Source organism: Physeter macrocephalus, chromosome 16, assembly GCF_002837175.3.
Source record: "Physeter macrocephalus isolate SW-GA chromosome 16, ASM283717v5, whole genome shotgun sequence".
Classification (NCBI taxonomy): domain Eukaryota; kingdom Metazoa; phylum Chordata; class Mammalia; order Artiodactyla; family Physeteridae; genus Physeter; species Physeter macrocephalus.
In genome coordinates, this window is record NC_041229.1 from 72100415 (window position 1) to 72126050 (window position 25636).

Below are 25636 nucleotides of genomic sequence, written 5' to 3' on the forward strand. Positions count from 1 at the left end.
CCTATGTTTTCCTCTAAAAGTTTTATAGTGTCTGGTCTTATACTAAAGATTTAAGTCTTTAATCCATTTGGAGTTTATTTTTGTGTATGGTGTTAGGTAGTGTTCTAATTTCATTCTTTTACATGAACAGCTGTACAGTTTTCCCAGCACCACTTATTGAAGAGGCTGTCTTTTCTCCATTGCATGTTCTTGCCTCCTTTGTCGTAAATTAGGTTCCCATACCTGTGTGTGGGTTTATCTCTGGGCATTCTATCCTGTACCGCTGATGTATATTTCTATTTTTGTGCCAGTACCATACTGTCTTGATTACTGTAGCTTTGTGGTATAGTGTGAAGTCGGGGAGCCTGATTCCTCCAACTCCGTTTTTCTTTCTCAAGATTGCTTTGGCTATTCGGGGTCTTTTGTGTTTCCATACAAATTGTAAAATTTTTTGTTCTAATTCCGTGAAGAATGCCATTGGTAGCTTGATAGGGATTGCACTGAATCTGTAGATTGCTTTGGGTAGTATAGTCATTTTCACAATATTGATTCTTCCAATCCAAGAACATGACATATTTCTCCATCTGTTTAAGTTATCTTTGATTTCTTTCATCAGTGTTGTATAGTTTTCTGAGTACATGTCTTCTGCCTCCTTAGGCAGGTTTATTCCTAGGTATCTTATTCGTTTTGTTGCAGTGGTAAATGGGAGTGTTTCCTTAATTTCTCTTTCTGATTTTTCGTTGTTGGTGTATAGGAATGCAGGAGATTTCTGTGCATTAATTTTGTATCCTGCAACCTTACCAAATTCATTGATTAGTTCTAGTAGTTTTCTGGTGGCATCTTTAGGATTTTCTAGTATAGTATCATGTCATCTGCAAAGGGTGCCAGTTTTACTTCTTCTTTTCCAATTTGTATTCCTTTTATTTCTTTTTCTTCTCTGATTGCCAAGGCTAGGACTTCCAAACCTATGTTGAATAAGAGTGGCGAGAATGGACATCCTTGTCGTGTTCCTGATCCTCGTGGAAATGCTTTCAGTTTTTCACCATTAAGTATGATGTTCACTGTGGGTTTGTGATATATGGCCTTTATTATGTTGAGATAGGTTCCCTCTATGCCCATTTTCTGGAGAGTTTTTATCATAAATGGGTATTGAATTTTGTCAAAAGCTTTTCCTGCATCTACTGAGGTGATCATATGGTTTTTATTCCTTGATTTGTTAATGTGGTGTATCACACTGATTGATTTGCGTATATTGAAGAATCTTTGCATCCCTGGGATAAATCTCACTTGATCATGGTGTATGATCCTTTTAATGTGCTGTTGCATTTTGTTTGCTAGTATTTTGTTCAGGATTTTTGCATCTATGTTCATCAGTGATATTGGTCTACAATTTTCTTTTTTTATGATACCTTTTTCTGGTTTTGGTATCAGGGTGATGGTGGCTTCGTAGAATGAATTTGAGAGTGTTTATCCCTCTGCAATTTTTTGGAAGAGTTTGAGAAGGATAGGTGTTAGCTCTTCTTTAAATGTTTGATAGAATTCGCCTGTGAAGCCATCTGGTCCTGGACATTTGTTTGTTGGAAAATTTGTAATTACGGTTTCAATTTCATACTTGTGACACGTCTGTTTATATTTTCTAATTCTTCCTGGTTCAGTCGTGGAAAATTGTACCTCTCCAAGAATTTGTCCATTTCTTCATGGTTGTCCATTTTATTGGCATATAGTTGTTTATACTAGTCTCTTATAATCCTTTGTATTTCTACAGTGTAAGGGGTTTTCTTTGTTCTTCTTTCTCTAGTTGTTTTAAGTGTAGGGTTAGATTGTTTATTTGAGATTTTTCTTGTTTCTTGAGGTGAGGTTGAATTGCTATAAACTTCCCTCTTAAAACTGCCTTTGCTACATCCCATAGGTTTTGGGTTGTCGTGTTTTTGTTGTCATTTGTTTCTATGTATTTTTAAATTTTCTTCTTTGATTTCTTCAGTGCCCTCTTGGTTATTTAGTAGCGCACCATTTAGCCTCCATGTATTTGTGTTTTTTACAGTTTTCTTCCTGTAATTGATTTCCAATCTCATAGTGTTGTGGTCAGAAAAGATGCTTGATACGATTTCAATTTTCTTAAATTTTCCAAGGCTTGATTTGTGACCCACGATGTGATCTATCCTAGAGAATGTTCCATGTGCACCTGAGAAGAAAGTGTATTCTGCCACTTTTGGGTGGAATGTTCTATAAATATCTATTAGATCTATCTGGTCAGTTGTGTCATTTAAAGCTTGTGTTTCCTTATTTATTTTCTGTTTGGATGATCTGTCCATTGGTGTAAGTGGGGTGGTAAGTCCCCTACTATTATTGTGTTACTGTCAATTTATCCTTTCATGGTTGCTAGCATTTGCCTTATGTATTGGGGTGCTCCTGTGTTGGGTGCATCAACATTTATAATGGTTATATCTTCCTTTTGGATTGATCCTTTGATCATTATGTAGTGTCCCTCCTTATCTCTTGTAACAGTCTTTATTTTGTCTTTTTCTTCTCCTGTGTTTCCCGCTTAGAGAAGTTTCTTTAGCATTTGTTTTAAAGCTGGTTTGGTGGTGCTGAATTCTCTTAGATTTGTTTGTCTGAAAAGCTTTTGACTTCTCCATCAAATCTGAATGAGATCCTTGCTGGGTAGAGTAATCTTGGTTGTAGATTTTTCTCTTTCATCACTTTAAGTATATCCTGCCACTCCCTTCTGGCCTGCAGAGTTTCCTCTGAAAAATCAGCTGATAACCTTATGGGGAGTCGTTTGTATGTTATTTTTTGTTTTTCCCTTGCTGCTTTTAATATTTTTTCTTTGAATTTAATTTTTGTTAGTTTGATTAATATGTGTCTTGGTGTGTTTTTCCTAGGGTTTATCCTGTATGGGACTCTCTGTGCTACCTGGACTTGGGTGCCTGTTTCCTTTCCCATGTTAGGGAAGTTTTCCAATATAATCTCTTCAAATATTTTCTCAGACCCTTTCTTATTCTCTTCTTCTTCTGGGACCCCTATAATTTGAATGTTGGTGCATTTAGTGTTTTCCCAGAGGTCTCTGAGATTGCCTTGAATTCTTTTCATTCTTTTTTCTTTATTCTGCTCCTCGGCAGTTATTTCCACCATTTTGTCTTCCAGCTCACTTATTCGTTCTTCTGCCTCCATTATTCTGTTATTGATTCCTTCTAGTGTATTTTTCATTTCAGTTATTGTGTTGTTCATCTCTGTTTGTTTGTTCTTTAGTTCTTCTAGATCTTTGTTAAACATTTCTTGTATTTTCTCAATCCGTGCTTCCACTCTATTTCCGGGATTCTGGCTCATCTTTACTCTCATTACTCTTAATTCTTTTTCAGGTAGATTGCCTATTTCCTCTTCATTTATTTGGTCTTGTAGGTTTTTACCTTGCTCCTTCATCTGTGAGATATTTTTTTGCCTTCTCATTTTTTTTTTTTTTTTATGAGTGGGACTGTGTTCCTGTTTTACTGGTTGTTTGGCCTGAGGCTTCCAACACTGGAGTTTGTAGGCTATTGGGTAGAGCTGGGTCTTGGTGCTGAGATGAGGAACTCTGTGAGACCTCACTCCGATGAATATTCCCTGGGTTCTGAGGTTCTCTGTTAGTCCAGTGGTTTGGACTCAGAGCTCCCACTGCAGGAGCCTCCCCCCGATCCCTGGCTCACGAATCAAGATCCCGCAAGCCGCGTGGGGTGGCAAAAAAAAAAGGGGGGAGAAAAATAACAAAGTAAAAAATAAAATTAGACTGGGAAACGAACAGATATATTAGAAAGAATGTAAAAATAAAAACATAGATGAATCAACAACCGGAAGGTACATCAGTACCACGATAGTAAAAAAGAGGAGGGAAAGGAAAAAAAGAAAGAAAAAAAAATGGCACGGGTTGGGGGGAAGGCCTGGGGCATGGAGAGTGGGGCCTAAGCAAGGGCGAGATTTGGGCGGTGGGCAGGGCCAATGCTCAGGACCCACAGGGCTGGAAAAGGCCCTGGGGGCTGTGCGGGTGTGTGGCTTAGGCTCAAGGAACAAAAGGGGCCCAGGCATGCCCCCAACCCTGGTCTCAGAGGGCAGGGGATCTCACCTGGGAGCCTAGCAGGCTTCCTGGGCTCCAGTAGGTGGGGCAAACGCTACTTTGCCCCGCAGTCTGGGCAAACACCAGACTGCTCCTCTGGTCTGGGGTCTGGGAGGGCCCCTCCCACCTGCCTCTCCTATGTCCCTGCCTCCCTCCTATGACCCCAGGACCAATGCTTCTGGTGGGGGAAAGGGCAGGGGAAGGCGGGGCCTTGGAGGGCAGGGGAACAGCCAGGGAGCTCAGCAGGCTCCCTGTGCCCAGGTGGGCAGGGCAATCGCCCTCCCCTCCTCTCTCACTCCTCCTACAGGGCCCCTCCCACCTGCCTCTCCTGATCTTCCTGGCCTCAGGGGCACTGATCTTGTCTGGCCTCCACTGCTCCTCCCCTCTCGGTCCCCCTACGTCCTACCGGTTCACTTTGGCATTCCTCCTGTTTCCTTGGGGGTCAGAGTTCCCCACCAGTGGCCAGCAGACGCCCTAGTTGTGGGGAGACGCTAACTCCCCTCTTGCCACACCCCCTAATAACTTTTAAACACAGTACTTTGACTAAATAAGGTCTGTTTGAAAACAAAAAGAGCTGTTAAAAACATCCTTAACTCTACTTAGTGGATTCATTTTTTTTTCCATTAGCATATGCAGGGAGGGCCCCTCCCACCTGCCTCTCCTGATCTTCCTGGCCTCAGGGGCACTGATCTTGTCTGGCCTCCACTGCTCCTCCCCTCTCGGTCCCCCTACGTCCTACCGGTTCACTTTGGCATTCCTCCTGTTTCCTTGGGGGTCAGAGTTCCCCACCAGTGGCCAGCAGACGCCCTAGTTGTGGGGAGACGCTAACTCCCCTCTTGCCACACCCCCTAATAACTTTTAAACACAGTACTTTGACTAAATAAGGTCTGTTTGAAAACAAAAAGAGCTGTTAAAAACATCCTTAACTCTACTTAGTGGATTCATTTTTTTTTTCCATAGCAGTATGCATGTATTAATTCTGAAAGTATTTTGTATATATTTTAGGACTGTGCAAATGCAGAAATACATTAATGTTCTTGGGAGCTAGAGTTTTCATTGCAGACAAAGAAAACACAAATATGTAATGAGAGAGGGCAAAGAGGAACCCTGTGGACACAAGAGTTACAATTAAAGGTATCAGTATGAACTCACAGATTTATACATGCACACACACACAGGCTGAGTTAAATCAGTATGAAATTGCCTAGAAGCAATGACATCCCAGCAGCAATGAGGTCACTTGGTGCACTGATCTTGGCTTTTAAATACTGTTTAACTAAGAAGAATCAGAGCTCCTTGAAGGAATGGCTGATTCCAGGGTTGAGACAGGGAAACAACAATTTGAGCCTGGAACATCTATTTGGGCCAGGAAGAAAGGAAGCGATTAAAGAATGACAGGGACATGTCAAAAGGACACAGAAGCTTGAAGGATCTCCCACTGGCTAAATCAGGGAAAATTTGGGCATCAAAATGAATAATGACAACAGATTATAACTCATTGAATAAAATTAAAATTCTAAGTACATACTATACTTATGAATAATAAATAGGGGAGCAGGGAAAGCTCTTCATTATAGTACAATGTAAAAAATTATAAATGTAAAAGGAATAATTGGGCAAGAAAATAACTTTGCAATAGTAATAGTGAATTCAGGCAAGAATCATTAATGGACATTAAAACTACTGGGCAAAAGTATGAAGAGGAACAAGGTATTTACATAGTCACACAGTATCTCTTCACAGATTACTTAATTACCAAGAAAAGAGAAATGGTAGCTTTATGGTAGAGAAAGGAGGCAGACACCACCTTACCCACGTGATCTAAGTTAGTTAGCATCACTGACAATGGGATAAATCGACATCAGTTGCCTGTTCATGTGATGCATTAAAGAAACATCACTTATTTAGTATTTCTGCTGAAAGTGCCTAATGAAATCTAATCATGAGGAAAAATCAGATAGAACCAAATTGAGGGCCATTATACAAAACAACTGTCCTATTCTCTTAAAAATATCAATGTCACAAGAGATAAGGAAAAGCTCTTCCAAATTAAAGGAACCAAAACGACATGACAATGAAATGCAATATATGATCCTGGATTGACTCCTACATCAAAGTGAAAAATTGTCATAAAAGATATCATTGAGACAACTGGAAAAATTTGAAGATGCTCTGTAGATTAGATAACAGTGTTCTACTAATGTCAAATTTTTAGAAAAGAGAGACAGAGACACACACAAATGCACACAAATGTGGTAAAACATTAAAACATGCTGTGTCTGACAGACCTGCTAGAGAATGGACTTGAGGATATAGGGAGGGAGAAGGGTAAACTGTGACAAAGTGAGAGAGTGGCATGGACATATATACACTACCAAACGTAAAATAGAGAGCTAGTGGGAAGCAGCCGCATAGCACAGGGAGATCAGCTCAGTGCTTTGTGACCACCTAGAGGGGTGGGATAGGGAGGGTGGGAGGGAGGGAGACGCAAGAGGGAAGAGATATGGGAACATATGTATATGTATAACGGATTCACTTTGTTGTAAAGCAGAAACTAACACACCATTGTAAAGCAATTATACTCCAATAAAGATGTTAAAAAAACAAACAAACAAAAAAACATGCTGTGTCTGGGTGAAGGATTTGGAGAGTTCTTTATGTTATTCTTGCAATTTTTCTATAAATTTGAAATTATTTCAAAATAAAAAGTTAAAAAATTTAAATATTCACTTTGTTATACAGAGCAACTAACACAACAATGTAAAGCAATTATACTCCAATAAAGGTGTTTAAAAAAATTTAAATAAACAAAACTAATCTACGGTGAAAGTGTGGAACAGTGGTAATCTTGGGGTGGATGTATCTGAGAAGAGGCATGAGGGAGGCTTGCTGAGGTGCCTAATTTGGGTGATTGCACAGGTATATACAAATGTAAAAATTCATTGAGTTGAATACTTAAGATCTGCACATATTACTGTGTTTATGTTATATTTCAACCAAAACAAACAAAAAAGAAAAAGAGAAAAGTAAAGTAAAAAGTATAGCCTTCCTTCCTGAATAATTCAGTCCAAAAGGAAGGAAGGTGACCAAGTAGGGGAGTGGACGATGGGAACCCATGTGAGGCAAGTGGCTCAGCAGGGGTGGCAGCAGCCCAGTGGGGGCTCAGAGCCTGGCTGGACAGCAGTGGCCTGGTGGGGAATGGGATCCTGGGCAAGGTAGCAGCTGGACTGTGTGTGGGACAGTGGACTGGTCTCATACGGGGGAACTGAGCAAAGAAGTAAAGGTATTGAAGGTAGATGAGAAAATTGAGGCTCATGGAGATTAAGAGCCTGGTCCCAAGTCTGACACTTGTTAAGTCACCTGACCTTGGGCATAAAGACTGCACCTCTGAGCCTTCATTTCTTCACTGTATAACAGGTACACTAATACTTGCATCACAGGATTGCAAAGATTCAGTGAGATCAAGTATGCCAAAGAACCCACCCCAGCTCCTGATACTTAGACGTAGTTCAATAAATGTTACTTCCATCTCCTGTGATATCCAACTCTTTTTATATTATAAGGCCTCTGGAAAATATGTCTTAATATGAATTTTCGTTGTTGTGATTTTAAATATTACGCTTCTTTTCATAAAAGCTCCCCTGCCATTAATGAGGCTATTTGAGATTTCAGCAGGTTCCACAGCTGCCCGGCTCTGTGCAAGCCACTGGTGTCCAAGCACAGGAAGTCTCATATATATGCTCACCTCACGTACAATGCAATGAGTGCAGCTAAGTGGGCAGGAATGTATGGGTGGATCAGCCTTGAGGTCAGAGACTGAACATAATCTCAGAATATTAAAATTTATGGGCTACATGGGACAAACTGTCACTCAAACCAATGTTCCTTCAGCAAGAAACCCACAGGCAGGCACACAGAAAGAGAACTAAATCTCTTCCTCAGCCCCTACCACACTAAGGGAATCAGAGAAGTGTCTTACTTCTGGCCTTCACTCTTGCCTGGAATTCTGCAGCAGCTTCTGTGGTTTCCCTCTCTTCCCCAACCTCTCCTTGCTCTGCCAAGATGCTCTTCTGAAAGTACACATGGATTAGTTTGCTCTCTGTCGCCCAAACCCACATTCCTTGTCTGGTATTGAAGATCCTCCATGGTCTGGACCTAGTGTAGTTCTCTAGTCTCTTTCCCCAGTAGAATTATCCACAAATACTTGCATGCCAGACTCATCAGACCCCATACACCCATTCTGCCACCCTGCTCCTCATCACGCCTCACTCATGCTGTCCCCTCGGTTCAGGGAAACCTTCACCATTCATTCTTGGGAAGGAGGGAGGTGAAGAGAAGGGAAAGGATTGTTAACATCTATGACTGCTAAATCCCATTCTAGGCGCTTTAAGGGAATTAACTCATCATATCTTCATTTGACACATTCACTAAGGAACAGAATGGTTAAATACCTTGACTAAAAACACATAGCCAGTAAGTAGCCAGGCCACTTCAGAAGTTAACTACTCTCTCCTCTGGGCCCTGCTATAGAAATAGTACTTATTCCACTTATTATTAAGTGGTTCCTGCGTCTCTCTCTTCCCAGGTTACATAGGTTGTAACTTCCTTAAGCATGAAGACTGTGTCTCATTAATCTACTTCCCTAGTGCCTGGCACAGTGCCCTGAACATAGTAGGTCCTAATCAGATGTTTGTTGAATTAAAGTCACTCACATCTGTGTACCTCCCACAGTTCACGGCTCAGAATCTGACACACAGAGTAGATACTCAGGAAATGCTAGATGAATGCCACTGGATTTATCTGAATTTCCTCAACTCCTTACCAGGGTCTCGTAAATGCTTTGAGCTCTGTAAGTAATGGTTGAATTCAGAGACTAGATGATTCTTCAGATGTTCGGAATTTGAGTCACTGGATAAACAGAATGGCCTCCCACAACAAGACAGGTAGATCCCACAAGGCCTGAGGAAAAGCCCCTGGGTGATGCCCCAGGGTGGGAACAGTTAGAAAGTGGACCCCTAGGCTATGGATGGAGACAACACAGCTCCTTACCCTCTCAGTTCTATCCCCAGCAACAGTAGCAACAAAAACAAGCCTACAGGCTGACTCTGAGCCACTGTGCACAGGATGCAAGAATCTTTACCTTTGCTTCAGCAGCTACACAGTAGAGCTTGGCTGGACCATTGCCAGGCGTAGGGCAGGACCACCTGAGCGTGGCCCCTGACCAAGAGGCCCTCTGGTGCCCTGGAGCCCCTCACACTAAGAATCAATTTTGCTTTTTGGATTAGAACAAAACAAAACAAAGTCTAGCGGTCCGGATCCTAAGGCTTTATTCTTTCTGGGATTAAAAAGCCAAGGATGCAGATAAGATGTGACAGAGACATCAAAGCTTATCATAACAAGCGTGTGTAGTATAACAATGAATACGGCACTAAGAGTAACTTGTATCTGCTGCAACTGACTGTGCCATGTGACCCAGCCAGACAGACTTCCTTCCTAGGGGCAGCCCCACTAGACAAGAGTCTAATGAGTGCTGCCATCCTGTCCCCAGGGGCAGCCTCCTAGAATCTCACTGCCTTCAGGCCAGTTCCCAGCTGAGTGACCATCAGAGGTACTCTCTTGATCTACTGATGTGACTCTGCAACTTTTCTGGCTCAAGACAAAGTTGTGGACTGTCAGGTTCTATTCTAGGCTCCATACATAAAATAATTTAAAAATAAAATTTATTTTTTTCAGATTATAAAAGTAGTTCATAGTTATTACGAAAAAAATATAGTACTATAGAGGAAATATATAGAGGAAATATAGAGGAAAATAAAGAACACCTATAATCCCACCACTCACTATTAACACATGGCATGTTTCCTTTCAATCCTTTCCCTAACAATATTTGTCTGTGTGTGAATAAAATATACATAATTTCAGAAACACAGTTAGGGTCATGCTATATATGCTGTTTTATATTATGACTTTGGCACTTAACAAAATGTTATGTTTCCCATGTCATCACTTTCATTAAAAATGTGATTTTTATGGCTTTATAGCATCACAGGAATGTGCCGTAATTTCATTATTTCCCTATTCTTAGTTAACTAGATTGCTTTCAATATTTTGCCATTATAAACTGTGTTGTGACAAACACTGTTGACCAAAAATTTTTGCTTATTTCTGATTATTTCCTTGGGATAAATTTTATAAAAAGTAGAATTATTGGATAAAGGACTTTGAACTTTTTTAAGACACTTGTGTAATTCGAGCAGCATATTTTATTAAGGTCATTGCCAAAATAAATCACATCCAGAAAAAAAAAAGAACAAAATTGGAAAAGGGTAACAATATGGAAATAATAATAGTGGCTACCATGTATTGGGTGTATATAATGTGACATGTGAAAGTGATTAAGAGCTTTGCATGCAATAGCTCATTTAATCTCTGAATTAATCCTATAACGTATGCATAGATAAGGAAACCAAGGTTCAGAGAAGTTAACTTGTCCAATATCTCAGTTAGTAGGTGGCATAGGTGAATTTAAATCCAATTATGTGTGATTCCAGAGAGTACACTTACTGCTATACTACAACATGTCATGTAAAAAATAAAGGGAAAAAAAAATAAGTGTTTTCAATCTGGGGAAGAGAAAACTTGAATGGTACAAGGGCCATGGGACAGGGAGAAAAGGAATCAAGTTGCAGAATGAGATGGCAGAATGAGGATCAATGGATAGAAATGCTTAAAATGTCAAAGTACAGCTTAAAATCAAAAAGGTCATTCTAAAAATGAAAGTCTACCAAAAGTGGAAGGGCTGTCTCCAGCTGGGCCTAATTGTTTTTTGTTTCTTTTTTTACTTTATTTACTTATTTTTTTAACATCTTTATTGGAGTATAATTGCTCTACAATGGTGTGTTAGTTGTTGCTGTATAACAAAGTGAATCAGCTATACATATACATATATCCCCATATCTCCTCCCTCTTGTGCCTCCCTCCCACCCTCCCTATTTCTCTTTGTCTGCGTCTTTATTCCTGTCCTGCCCCTAGGTTCATCAGAACCATTTTTTTTTAGATTCCATATATATGTGTTAGCATACGGTATTTGTTTTTCTCTTTCTGACTTATTTCACTCTGTATGACAGACTCTAGGTCCATCCACCTCACTACAAATAACTCAATTTTGTTTCTTTTTATGGCTGAGTAATATTCCATTGTATATATGTGCCACATCTTCTTTATCCATTAATCAGCCGATGGACACTTAGGTTGCTTCCATGTCCTGGCTACTGTAAACAGAGCTGCAATGAACATTGTGGTACATGACTGTTTTTGAATTACGGTTTTCTCAGGGTATATACCCAGTAGTGGGATTGCTAGGTTGTATGGTAGTTCTATTTTTAGTTTTTTAAGGAACCTCCATACTGTTCCCCAAAGTGGCTGTATCAATTTACATTCCCACCAACAGTGCAAGAGGGTTCCCTTTTCTCCACACCCTCTCCAGCATTTATTGTTGATAGATTTTTTGATGATGGCCATTCTGACCGGTATGAGGTGAAACCTCATTGTAGTTTTGATTTGCATTTCTCTAATGATTAGTGATGTTGAGCATCCTTTCATGTGTTTGTTAGCAATCTGTATATCTTCTTTGGAGAAATGTCTATTTAGGTCTTCTGCGCATTTTTGGATTGTCTTGTTTGTTTTTTTGTTATTGAGCTGCCTGAGCTGCTTGTCAATTTTGGAGATTAATCCTTTGTCAGTTGCTTCATTTGCAAATATTTTCTCCTATTCTGAGGGTTGTCTTTTCATCTTGTTTATGGTTTCCTTTGCTGTACAAAAGCTTTTAAGTTTCATTAGGTCCCATTTGTTTATTTTGTTTTTATTTCCATAGAACAGGATAGAAAGCCCAGAGATAAACCCACGCACATTTGGTCACCTTATTTTTGATAAAGGAGGCAAGAATATACAATGGAGAAAAGATAGCCTCTTCAATAAGTTATGCTGGGAAAACTGGACAGCTACATGGGCCTAATTTAATCACACCCTTTGGAAGCAGAGAGTTTTCTCTGGCTGATGGCAGGAGGAGAATTCAGAAAGATTCGACGCACAGGAAGGACCTGAGGCACCATTGCTGGCTTTGATGATGGAAAGGCAAGGACTGGAGGGCAGCGACTAATTGCTGAGAACAACCTCAGGCCAACAACCAGCAAGGAAACGGGACCTCAGCCCTGTAGCCACAAGGAACTGATATCTGCCAACAAGCTGAATGAGCTTAGAAGCAGATTTTTCCCTAGAGTCTCCAGATAAGAATCCAGCCCAGCTGATACCTGGATTTTGTGAAATCCTGAGAGAAAACCCAGCGGAGCCCACCCAGACTTCTGACTGATAGAACTACGAGCTAATAAAGAGGTGCTGTTTTAAGCCACTAAGTTTGTGGTAATTTGTTACTCAGCAAGAGAAAACTAATAGACCAGGTAAATGGATAAAGAAACTGTGGTACAAATGGAATACTATCCATCAATAAAAAAAGGTAAATACATTGATAAACATAACATGGATGAATACCAGAAACATTGTGCTCAATGAAAGAAGCCAGACACAAAAAGTACATACTGTATGATTCCATTAATATGATTCTAGAAAAAACAAATCTAATATATAATGATAGAAAGGCTGGGGTTGGTGTGGGTGGGTTGGTTGGCCCCATCCCCTCCTGTCTGACTTTTCTGCCTCCACCTGCACCCTCAGCCCAGCACAGAACACACCACTGCACATTCCTTTCTTTCTCTGCCACTTGAACAAGACTGAGAGCCTCATTAATCTCTAATGTGGGTAAACATTCTATCAAAAGCACAATCTGAAACCTTAAAACACACTTTCCAAAGGCGAGAAACCAAGTTTTCAAAAAGCTATGCTACATAGATTTCTCTTGTCAAGTTTCTTCTTACAATATGCCGCACTTATAGAGGGGCCATATTGGGAGGGCTGAGTATTCACAGTAACTTAACACTACTTTTAAACGTATTTAAAATGAGTAGCAGGCAGCAACGGTGACTGAGGAACTCAAGAATCTGGCCCTGCCTTCAAACAAACCAGAGGTCAAATATTTTTGAATGAGTTACTTGTTCTGGCAGCTCTAATACGAAGCTGAAACCCTAACATGCCACCCTCTGCCTCACACAGCAGGAAGGTTGCATGGCAGGGGTGGGGAAGAGTATGAGCTCTTCCATCACAGACTGTCAGGAAGCTACTGCAATAGTCTAGGTGAGAGAGGTCTCACTTCTGGTTCTAGCACCTGTTAGTTCTGTGAACTTGGCCAAGCTATTAAGACTTTCTAAGCCTCAATTTCCTCATCTGCATAGCTGGAATTATAGCAATAATCTCACAGGACTATCACAAGGATTGAATTCAATTACCTGTATTTAGTACCCTGGACAAAGTAGATACACATGCTAGCTCCCTTTCTGCTTCGTGCATTGAAGATCTGATGGCCCAGAGAAACAAAGGGGGAAATGGGAAATTGTTGAAAGATGGGGAAGTACTCTTTTTTTCCCCAGACCACTTTTATCTTTCACTAAATATTTAGGAGAGAAAAACAACTCTTCCAAATTTCCTGAATTTGATGCTCTCCAAATGTGTCAGCCAGGATAATTTTAGGAGCAAACAAAACATTTTTATATTCGTCAACTAACAATGATTTTAGACCTCTAAATGGCACTTTAAAAACATTGTATATATTTCCATATTAATCAAAATGTTGGTCCTTTACTAAAAAATGGCTTTTTTTCCATTTTACAGTTTCATATTTTCCATCAGTAATAATATAATCCAGCTTTATTGAGTGCTATATGCAAAGTACAATGCTAAGAGTCTTTGTTCTTAACACACGCAAAACATCAATCTCAGCATGGATATCACCTGATATATATTTTTTAATTTGACCATTATTTCTGACAAAGTCTACCTACTTATAGCAGCATCCCAACTTTCCCATTTGATATGTGCTAATGTCTTCAACTGTGTTTATTATTAAACTAAAATTTACCATTTATTCCCTAAAAACCTTTTCAGTTTATTGAGTCAATGGTTCAGTGACCCCACCAGGGGGACTGACAGGAAATGACAACACTTCTGAGCATTCAATGTGTTTCTATAAACTTTCATACAAACATGAACTACAGCTGTGATAATGTCAGTTATAACCACCAGACATTCATCCCACATATATCAGGTATACGTATGTGTATGGCAGCACATGCTGGAGAGATTGTACTTGGGAAATATCCAGTGGCATGGACAGTACATCAGTGATCCAAAGATAAACAGGGTTCACCAGAGGTCTTTATTCAGCTGGACTATAAAAGGCAGCCAAAAGTTTGCTTAGTAAAGAGGAAGGACAGAGGGGATGGCTGCAGTAGTGGTGAAGAGCACTGAACACAGATGTGAAACAGGCAACTCACCAGCACCTAAAATTCCATCTGCACAAAACAGAACAAATCCTCTACCACCACCTCAGCCCTTCCCACCCCCAAATCTGTTTTCCCTTCTGACCCTCCTCTATCCTCGCAGTCACCTCGGAATCATCTCTGAGTCCTCCTCTCATGCCCCAAGTCCAGCCAATCACCAAGTTCTGTAATTCTGTCTCCAGGTTCTGCTCTCATGTTGCCCCTTTTCTCCATCCCCATTGTCACTGTGCTATTTCAGGCCCTCAGAACAGCTGTACTGGACAATTGCAATAGCTTCTAATTATTTCCTCTCTTTGTTGTTTCCTCTTCTCTCCAATTTATTGGGTGCCCAAGGTAAGCTTTCTAAATCTCAGCTTTGACTAGCAACTCACCTGCTCGAAATGTGCTAATAGCTCCCCTGTGCCTATAGAACAGACCATGAATCTTTTTTTTTTTTTTTGGCCACGCCGCATGGCTTGTGGGATCTTAGTTCCATGACCAGGGATTGAACTGGGCCACAGCAGTGAAAGCTCCGAGTCTTAACCACTGGACCGCCAGGGAATTCCCCACACCATGAATCTTTTAACAAGATATTTAAGTCCATCTATGAACAGGCTACAGTTCAAGTTTGTAGCCTCACATCCCACCATATTGTCCCCTACAAGAACTCTGTGTTCCAACCAAAGTGGACCATTCACTGATGATCTCTGTTGACACCAAGGGCATTTCCCTCTCTGTGCCTCTGTCTACGCTGGTCCTTCCTTTCCTGGCCTGGCTTCCTACATCCTTCTGTCAAATACTGCCCATCCTTCACACTCAGTGGAACTCTACCCCCTCCATGAAGTCTCCCCTAATCCTCCAGCTAGGAGAAATTTCACCATCCTCAGAATTTCCATAGCACCGTATCTGTAGTTCTCAGGACAACAGGCATCTTTTTCCATGACAGCTCTTTGAGTGCGTGCCTTACCCCTCCTGCCAGCCTAGAGACCTTTTAGTTCCGACCTACCACTCCACCTCTAGCACCAGGTCCATGGCATGGCAGAAGAGAATGTGGTTTTTTCCTTGGGGCCTCAGTTTCCACATCTATAAAACGAACATAACCCAACCTAACTCACAGGAATATCAAGAAGATTAAAAAAGGTAATATATGCAAACTATCAACACACAGTAGGTAAATCACCAAATCCAAAACCCCATTCCTCCCTTTCACACAGCAGTACTTGTTGAACCGATAAAACTTTGCATGCTTTAGTTATTATATTTTTTTCAATGAAGGAGGGATAGAGAGATGGAATACATGAGCAGAGAATCACTAAATATGTAGGAGACATGAGTAGCCCAGTATGACAGTATGAACAACTCATACTAGAGATGGAAGGTTAGATTATGAAAGAGCTGGAATGTTTGATCTGATAGCTTCAGGGAGTTTTAAATTCAAAAGTGGGGCAGTGTTTAGAGTCTACCAGTCTGCATGATGGATGAAGGACAAAGGACCAGGAAATCACTAAGAGGCTGGTATAGTGATCCAGGAAAGAGGGCACAGCTACCTGGCCATGGTAGATGGCAGCCACAAGGGAGCAGACAGGAACAGCTGGCTTTGCAGGCACGTCCAAGGGAAAAAAAATGACAGGGTTGGTGAGCACTGACAGACTAAATGACTGGAAAATGCTTATCAAGCCGAGTCACAGAGGACTCCAGGCTCAGGTAATTAGGAGAACAGAAGAACACCCAGAGAACTGAGAGATAGCTGGGAGTTGGGGAGGGCATAAGGCACATGCAGAAAGAACACTAGTTTACTCTTTTGGCTTGAGGTGGAACACAGGCAGAAATGAGGAAGTAGTGCTTGGTGATCCTGGGGGACTGAGAAACCACCTTAGAAACAAACAAAACCCTCCTTTTGTACATGAGGGCCTACAGGGATTCACTGAACAAGAATCATGTGGGACAAAGTGTCCCACAGGCCTACCCCTTGAGCTCTCTGGGGAACAAGGGACAGGGGATGTCTGCCTATCCACCAGACATCACCTGTCTGGGAGGAGGTCACTTCTAGGCTGCCTTTCCTTCCTTACACTGACAAGGCATAGGACTACAAATAGGGGGTCCCATATTGTTTTATTTGCAAAGAGAAATTCAGAGAGTTGGTGCCTTCTACAAATAGAGAGCTGCCTTACCCAGAGAGGATAAAGTACATTTACAGCCTAAAGTCTAGTCTGGTATTAGGGTCCAGAATTTATGAGCTGGGTGACCATGGCTTAGTCACTTAAACTCTCTGGGTCTCAGGTGTTTTATTTGTTAAGTGTAATGAGAGTATCTCATGTGCCAGAAAGGACCAGAAGATTTCAGGAGGTCTCTCAGGTCTAAGATCTATGATCTAGTACCTAATCTAAATCCTGCAGGTCAGACTCCAATCTCTCTGAACCCCTGGGCTGTGACTCACTGCAGAAGCCCACATTGTACAGAGATGCTGAGAAACCTGGCAAAAGCACAGGTTTAGAGTGGCGGCATAAGTTCCAGCTGTCAGGTCCCAGTCACAAGAAGATACAGTGAGAATATTAAAGCTGGCCCAGGGACAAAAGATAATTAATCTTCAAGGCAATAAAAATATTTAATTCATTCATCTGAGAGAAATGACAAGAAAGAAGATAGATATTTGCTTTTCCCCCTCTCTGTTCTGACAAGGTTGCTCTGGATGGATCATAGAACGTTTAACGAACATTTAATATAAGAGCCTGAGATGCAAACAAGTAAATGATGAGGGGCCTTGGCAGCAAGCAGTGGAAGCTGACATTGTGAAGGCTGCAACCAGGGCAGATGTTTCCAGAGAAGAGGTTTGAGAAGAGAAGCTTATTTGCAGTTGTTCACATGACAAGAGAAGTGAGAAGATGGGGATAGATTTGAGGCACATTGCAGGGGTGAAATCATAGGATTTGATAATTGAATGGATATATATGAAAGTGAGGAAGAGACACACTGAAGCTGCCTGAGCTTTCTAACCGGCCCCAGAATCGGGGAGTCACCTAAGTAGGCAAGAGGACAGCCATGGAGAGAGAAGAAAAGGGGAATCTCTATGCCCTGTGGATGGTCTTAAAGGACAAAACAACAGCCATCAGCATCGAACAATCCCTCCTCCACCTCATCTTTACAAGCTTTGAAGGCATGACCATAAAGCACCAGAGCAGCCAGCCCATATCTGCTCTATGCCCAGAACAGAGGGGTGGGCATCTAGGGCCAGGGGAGTCCATTCAGGGAAGTGTCAGAGGGAAGAAGAGAAAATGTGAGAAACCCACTGCATGAGACCTTATCCTGGTTGTGTCTCATATCCTTTCTTCCTTAAAGAGGGCTAATGAGGGCTCCAAGAAACAGAAAAGCACTGCTAAGGCTGGAAATGGGAGCATAGGCCACAGCCTACACCAGTGGAGCAGAGAGGGGTCCTCAAGAAGAAGAGCGTGGGTTCTCCAAGTTGCCCTCGGCAGCAGCTAACATGAATGGCTGAGAACTAAGGACCACTTTTAAGTGTCCATGACTAAAGAGGCCGTGGCCAGGGGTGGACAAACTCAGGAAAGACTATCCAGAGGGCCCCCGTCAGGCCAGACTGAGCCTGCCCAGGCATTTCACTGTGACTGCAGCCCTGCCTTTCACTTCCTTTATGTAACCCTGTTGAGGAAGATAGGTGGTTCTTGGCAAACTTCAAATTACAGTCTCTCTCCAGCTTTTCTGTCTCTTCCAACCACTTCTATGAACATTCAGATGATGTTCACTCTAGCGACAAGTCCTAGTATGACCCCAAAATGAGAATATATGGAAATTTCTATGAATGTGTCAGCCTCAGGGTGGAAACCTGCCAAGTATCAAGAAGCATTTCTTCTTTCCTTCCCTCCCTTCCCTCTCTCCCTTTCTTTCAGCAAATACCAATTAGATGGAAGGCCTACTCATTTGCAAATGAATATAACCTTCCAAAGCCAGGAAAATTATTTAGAGGCGTTTAAAACCACCTGCTCTGACCTAAAATAAAATAAGATAAAGTAAAATAAAATAAAGAAACCTCTGATGTGAGGAGGACTGGATCTGTTCTGGCCAGCTGACTACCAGGGCCATCGAAGGCTGATCTTCGCAGCCAGAATGTCTGATGACTATTCTAATGGGCTTGTTCTTCTGTTCACTCCACTTAGCTCATGTCAGAGACTACTTGACATTTGAATTCTCAACTGTCTTCCAAAAAAAGTTGGCCTTGAAGTTGGCTTTGAAAGATCCTGCACAAATTATTCATTTGATCAGCAAACTTTGGTGGATTTATGCAAAATTGGTATACATTTCTGCATTTCAATTGTGACATCAGTACTTGATCCAAAGACAGAATTTCTCGTATTGAATTGAGACCATCCAAAACATCCAGGGAAAATTACTAGGGAGACTGTTTTATTCCCACCCTCTGATTTCGCCTCAAAAGGGAAAAGAGATGCTGTACAGAATTAAAATGGTCTAGCAAAAGTTGTCTTTAAAGCAAATTTCAGTAAATTTAAGTATAGTTTATTGAAAACAATTTTCAGCCAAAATAAGCCGAATTTTCTCACAAAATAACATAAAAGTACAATGGCCTGGATTCCTGCCATGCTCAGCTTTTCTGACTGTGAGAATTTGAGCCCTTGCTCTGAGGCAAGACCCATTCCTACCAAGCATTCTTGGGGAGGCACCAGCACTTCTGAAAAAGCAGTCCTGGCCTGATCTGCCTTGGCCTGAGGAAGCAAAGGAATACGACTATCCAGCAAGGCCCTGAATGACCTAGAAATCCAATGCCAGCAGGACCCAGGTTTCTTCCCTAATGGGTAATTTACAGGTGGAGATCACTGGGCATCTATGAGTTCACATGATGGGAGTCAAAAGACAATGACAGGAGTGAAACCCAGAAGAAGGAGTGGATGTTCTCAGAGCTCTGTTAGAAATGAGGACAAGGGCATGACTGGGCATAGTGTGGTTTTAAAAGCACTGGGTGGGTCTATCTTCCAGCCCCATCCTCTTGTGCCTTCATTTGCCCATCTACAAAATAAGAAGCCTAGAAGAACAAATCCTTAGGGACCCAGTGAGCTCCGACATGCTGAGATAGATTCTAGCCCCAGATGAGTGGGGAGGTCTCCAGCCTTCACAAGGCAGTTCTGAGGCCAGCATGGCAGAACACCAGCATTCTCCCCTCAGTTCTTCCTGTGCTGATCCAATTCACTACTCAAAGCCTAGCTCGAATGCAATTGCCTTCAAGAAGTTTCCCCTGAACCTACTAGCGTAATCACTCACTCTTCCCTCTAGGAGACCCTGATTTGTCTTGCTGCTCAGCACTGAGAATTTCAGAGATGAATTCAATAATCTCTGGGCGGGAGAAAGGAAGGGAAAACGGGAGAGAGACAAATGGAAATATTACCAAGCCTTTCCTCAGCACTGTGCAGGACTCTCAAACCCAGTCGCAGCCCCCTGACAAACCCAGCTCTGGAAAGCCAAAAGACTTGTTCCATGGTTTGGAATACCAGTGGCTAATGAAGATTCCATCTGAACCAATCTTTGGTTTTTTTTATTGAGGAAAAGCCATTCCTGAGCTGCCAGGTATAATAGCTTTGCGGTCTGTAGAGTAACAGAAGGCAAAATGGCCAGAGGAATAATCACCTGCGAAGGAAAGGGTGGGCCTGGGCTGCAGAACAGAGCTTGGGGGGCGGGGTACTCGGTGGTGCAGGCCCTGGGAGACAGTGCCATGCTGTGGCCACCTGCCGCCTCTGCGTCGCCTTCCACAGCCGATGCAGGTACGGGAGGCCTGCTTCCTGACCCAGTTTTCTCCCCAGTCTCTAGCTGTTCGCTAGTGATGCTCCTGGCATGCCAATCAGATACTGCAGCCTGCAGTGCAGTTTGCTACAACAAATTCACAGTTCCTAGTAAACTCAGTGGAAAAGTACCGTGTCAAGCAGCCTAATTAAACTGACGTAATTTCCGCAGCCACACACTTTTATCAAATAAGAAAAAAAAGAAACACTCAAGGAAAAAAGAGGAAAGAAGGAAATAGTGTCTTTCGGATCTTACGAAATCTACTGTGGTTGCGATGCATTTGAAGAATGATTCTGTTCAGTGTCCGTGGAGCCAAGCTGTCCAAGTCTTGGGCCCTGGGTGAGACCTCGGGCTGTGCTGGAAAGAGCACTAGAGTACAAGTCTGGAGGCCCCTCTGCCCCTCACTCACCCTGCGACCTTGGACAAGCTATTTCCAGTCCATTGCGGGGGGGGGTACTATCAAACTAGATTTACCATTAAAACAGCCTGTAAGTCTGATTCTCCAGACTGTCAAACTGTCAAACTTATGGAAAAAAAGAATCCTGTACTTTTATGGAGCGAGTGAAACAAGAACTGATTCTGGCCCCAGTTCAGCTTCTAGCTAATAGTGACCTTGGGCAAACCACACCACCCCTAGAAACTTCAAAGTCCTCTTCTGCAAAATGAGGATGATCTCCAAGGCCCCTTCTGATGCTAATGCTGTATTCTATTCCATAAAAGATTAAACCCACCGGCACAGCCACCGAAAGGACAGTTCCAAATGTCACCAACCTGGAGCATTTCAATCTGCCCACACTGAGCTTCCTCTTCTCTTAACGGGAATTAGTTACATGTTCTTTCCCATGTTTAAAGATTTTTTTTCTTTCTTTCTTTTTTTTTTTTTTGGCTGCACCGCATGGCTTGTGGGATCTTGGTTCCCTGACCGGGGATAGAACCCAGGCCCTCAGCAGTGAAAGCGTGGAGTCCTAACCTCTGGACCTCCAGGGAATTCCCCTAAAGATTTTTCTATTCTAAAAATGCAAGACGGAATCTTGCCTTTTCCTCCTTTAGAGGTAATTCAGCAAATAAAGTTACCTTATATCTCACTCCTCCCCAGGTACACTCTTAGAAGAGACTGGCACTATCCAGGCAGAGGGGGAATGAGGGTTACCCAGACAGAAACCTGAGGGACACCTCTTGGTTGACCTGAAGTGTCACTCAGGTTTCCAAATGCAAATAGAAAGAATGCCCTGGACATTGACCAGACAGATGATAAAGGCAGGGTTAGCAAGAAGGAGAAGGACCTTGCAGGGAGAATGGGGTAACGGAAGGGGGATGTGTAAACAGAGCCAGCTAGGAAACAAACGTCCGGTTTCTCTTCTGACAGCCACAGGGACTGCATGAAGGGGAAGGCAAGACAGACACAGGTAAGGATGAGACAAAAGAGCATGCATCCTCTCAACTGCATGGACAGCTAATCAGCTAGTAGCCCCAGAAATTCTACCTCTTGTATATTCTGAATCCATTTACTTCCCTCCATTATAACCTTAGTTCAAGTTCTCATCAACTCAGGCCTCAATCACTGCCACAGTCTTCTGACTCACCTCTTCTCTCTCTCTCTCTCTCTCTCTCTCTCTCTCCAATCCATCCTTCCCCTGCCACCATAGCGATCTTTCTAAAATAATATGCTATAACAAGTCACTCCTCTACTTAAGAGCTTTCTATGACCCCTCATCACCTCGGGACAAAATAAGAGCCCTGTACAATCTGGTTCCAGGTTACCTCTCTTGCCTCATCCTCACGACCCCTACAAACTCTGCTCCAATGAGGCCAAAGTGCTTTCAGTTCCCTGAACACGAAGCTCTGGGTCTTTACATAAGTAGGTCTTTCTGGCTGGCACTCTGCCCTCCCCACAACTCCCCCAACAACCACTACCACTTGCTCTAAGCCGACTCCAACCCATTCCTTAGGACTCAGCTCCGAATGATCTCTTCCAAGAAAACTTCTCCAACCGCCCCTGCCCCACCCCCGATCTGGATCACATGTCCCTTCTCCTATGCTCCCACAAAAACATTTGTTTATGCCCTTACAAGCATTACCATATTGAAGTGTAAACGTTCCTGATTCCTCACGGTCTCCTCAAGCATGTTTTAACATCTTGGAATCCCCAGTGCCTAAATACAGTGCTTGACATCGGCATTCAGGAAACGGTTGATGAGTGAGTGAAAGAATAAGTAAATAAATGCAGGAAACTGAGCCTACCTGATAGGAGGGGGAGCCTTAGTCTATCACGGAAGTAAGACTGACAGGAAGAACCTTGAGAAACATGGGACAAATTAGGAGGAAAAAAAAACAAGGGTCTAAGGTTCAGACCAAGGGTAAACTTGACAGTGGGAAAAATAAAGGCAGAGACCAGTGGGAGCTCTAGCTAAGGGAGATGGATGGAGTTCCAGAGTCAGCATGGGAAGTCACAGAAGAATCTCAGGGTCTAATAGGAATAAACTTCTTCCTGCTGGATTCTACGGAACTCTTCCAAGACTAAAAAGATAGAGAAGCTGCAGAGAAAGTAATAAATAGTTTAGCTTAGAATCACAGAAAAAGCCTGGAGCTTAAGCCAGAACAAGCCTAAGAGATCAAAGAGAAGATACTGGTAGGAGAAGCCAGGGGGTACAATGGAAAGAGAATAGGGTTTGGAGTTAGGTGGCTCTACCACCTACTAGCTCTGTGACCTTGGGCAAGCCAAGCCTTTTATTTTCTCTAGGAATCTTAGATTTTTCATTGTTAAATGGGAACATAATCCCGATTTCATAGAATTCTTTAAAGGAACATATGAGATATAAGATGCTTTGTAAGTGAAGACAACAATGTAATTGGTCATCTATTATTATGAATGTTGACCACAGCTGAGCTTCTTCTGTCCCAAGGCATCTGGTGCTTATAAGTTGTTCCACATTCCTTGTGAAGGGGAGGAACACGGTGTTGATAAATGAATGTACTTCAAGATATGAGGGGCCTAATATGTTACCGTTTCCAGTGGGAGATGCTGCTGGAAAAGGCAATGCTTAATCCAAAAGAATGGTGCTAATGAGGGTGACCCTGTAAGCTAGATAGAGCCTAGCAGGATGGCACAGAATAATGTGTTATTTTGTGCGAGTAACTGTCACAGTATGGATGTCTTACTGATGATATGGCTAGGGCATCATCACACTATGAGACTTACATAAAGGACAAGCCAGTACTACATCTGTAAGCAATGGAGTGTCAGGAGTGAAGGAGCCCAAACCTTAACTTCTTCTCCTGCAATGTGCATAAATGCCATCTAAAGCAGCCCTGACCAGTGGCCTCTTAGCTCCTGCATGAACAAGTCCTAGCCTTTACACCTTACATCTACATGACTTTAGAATAAACTACCTAACCCCATTCTAGGCCCAGTTTTATCAGTAAAATGGATCAACAACTCCTGTCCTAATTAAGTCACAGGACTGTTGTGACATTCCATTGAGATAAAGGGTATGAAAGCTCCTTGCAAACTGTAAAGTTTGTTCATTTCTGAGGGACTGACATTCTGAAACTGACTGTGAATAAGGTCAGCCCTGGCAAAACAGATACAGAGGAGGAAAAAAATATCTGTACTAGCAACTCTTGCTTGCCTGTCCTTTTGAGTAGTATATGACCTTGGGGATGCACCAGCTACTGGCAGCATCTGGCCAAGGGCAGGCAGTACTCTCGGCACAAGCCTGTATCAGCAAACTAGATCCAATCACCGTTCTCTCTCCACCAACCCTGCTTTCCCCAGCCCCCCACACATATGGTGTCCCTGCTTATGCAGATGTCCTGTGCCCCCAGAAACTTCAGTTCTTCAGTTCTTTGTAGATGAACATTCTGCTATGAGGCTACTGGAAATATACCCCCTGGCCCATGGCTCCCAGCCCTTGCTCAAAGCTGTCTCTGGAAGCAGGCTCTCCTCAGTACACCCAGGGCTTAGGAAATTAGCAATTCCAGACATTGGTAGTCATACCCCATGGTGTCCATGGTGCTGGAATTAGAGATGAAGCAAAGACACACACTGCAGTATTAAAATAACAGAAACCTCTGTCTCAAAGGTAGCCCGGCATGGTACTGAGTTCCACATGTAGACCTGTTTCTCTAGATAAAATGGCCTATCATTTCAGGAAGGAGGCCTAGCTGCATTATCAATTCATCAGTCATGCATAGGAAAAAACTGGGCTAGGGATGCCAGTGGAGCCTGACTCCCCTGGCTTTATCAAAAGGTACTGATCATTGCAGTGCCAGTGATTCCACCAAGAGCCCTCAAAGAAGACCCGCAGTTGGAGGGTGGGCAGGCTTTGCAGCCTAGCTCTACCTCAGCCCTTCTCTCCAACACCAGTGATGCAACCTTAGGCTGAGCCCACATTACATGGACCATGGTACCACCTCCTAACTGGTCTCCCTGTCTGCTTCCAAGCCATCCTCCAAGGGCAGCCAGGGAGAGGTCTGATGACATCACTTCTGTTTAAAAACCATTCACAATTCTCACTGGCTATAAAACCGAATGAAGTTGAAATCTCAAGGCCTAGCATTCAAAGACCTTCTCAAACTGGCCCCAGCCAACCTTTATAACGTTGCTTCAATTATTCCCCTTCATGCTCTTTAGGCTCCAGCCCAAATGAACTACTTCTGATTCCTGAACTCTGCCTGTAATTCTTGTCTCCGCACTTTGTTTATGCTGTGTACTCCATCCGGAATGCTTCCTTCTTATCGAAATCCTACCAGATTTTCAAGCCATCTCAAACCCTACCTCCTCCATGAAGCTTTCCCTGATTGCACTAGTTCACATTACTTTAGCTACCATTATCTTTACCTGGGGAGCTCTTATAAAATACTGATGCCCAATCATCACTCAGAGATGCCGATTTAATCAGTATGGAGTAGGACCTGGGCAACTGATTGTTTTTTTTTTTAAAGTTCACAAGGTGCCTCTAATGTGCAGGATTTAAAGACCATTGTCCTAGTTAGAAGTGATCTTTCCCTTCACTGAACTGAAGGGAAGTTTTATACAAATATAAATAGCCATAATTTTATAGAATTTTATATAAATATAAACAGACATAGAATTTTATATAAATATAGACATAATTTCTAGCTTCTTGTGTAGATATTTTATTTTTAAAAGATTTTATTTAGGGCTTCCCTGGTGGCGCAGTGGTTGAGAGTCCGCCTGCCGATGCGGGGGACACGGGTTCGTGCCCCGGTCCGGGAAGATCCCACGTGCCTTGGAGCGGCTGGGCCCGTGAGCCATGGCCGCTGGGCCTGCGCGTCCGGAGCCTGTGCTCCGCAACGGGAGAGGCCACAACAGTGAGAG

General features: G+C 42.5%; 1 protein-coding gene across 25 annotated transcripts in view; it reads right to left on the reverse strand.

Annotated features, from left to right (window-relative positions):
- Positions 1-25636, reverse strand: part of SERGEF (secretion regulating guanine nucleotide exchange factor) — a 307372-nt gene that overhangs the window by 177585 nt on the left and 104151 nt on the right. For 6 of the 25 annotated variants that reach the window (XM_028501273.2, XM_028501272.1, XM_028501267.2 and 3 more), the window contains exon 10: positions 8046-8136. The exons of the other annotated variants lie outside the window; for them this stretch is intronic. In XM_028501273.2, coding sequence (XP_028357074.1) covers positions 8046-8136 — 91 coding nt within the window. The remainder of the gene's footprint in view (positions 1-8045; positions 8137-25636) is intronic. 25 annotated transcript variants of the gene reach the window in all.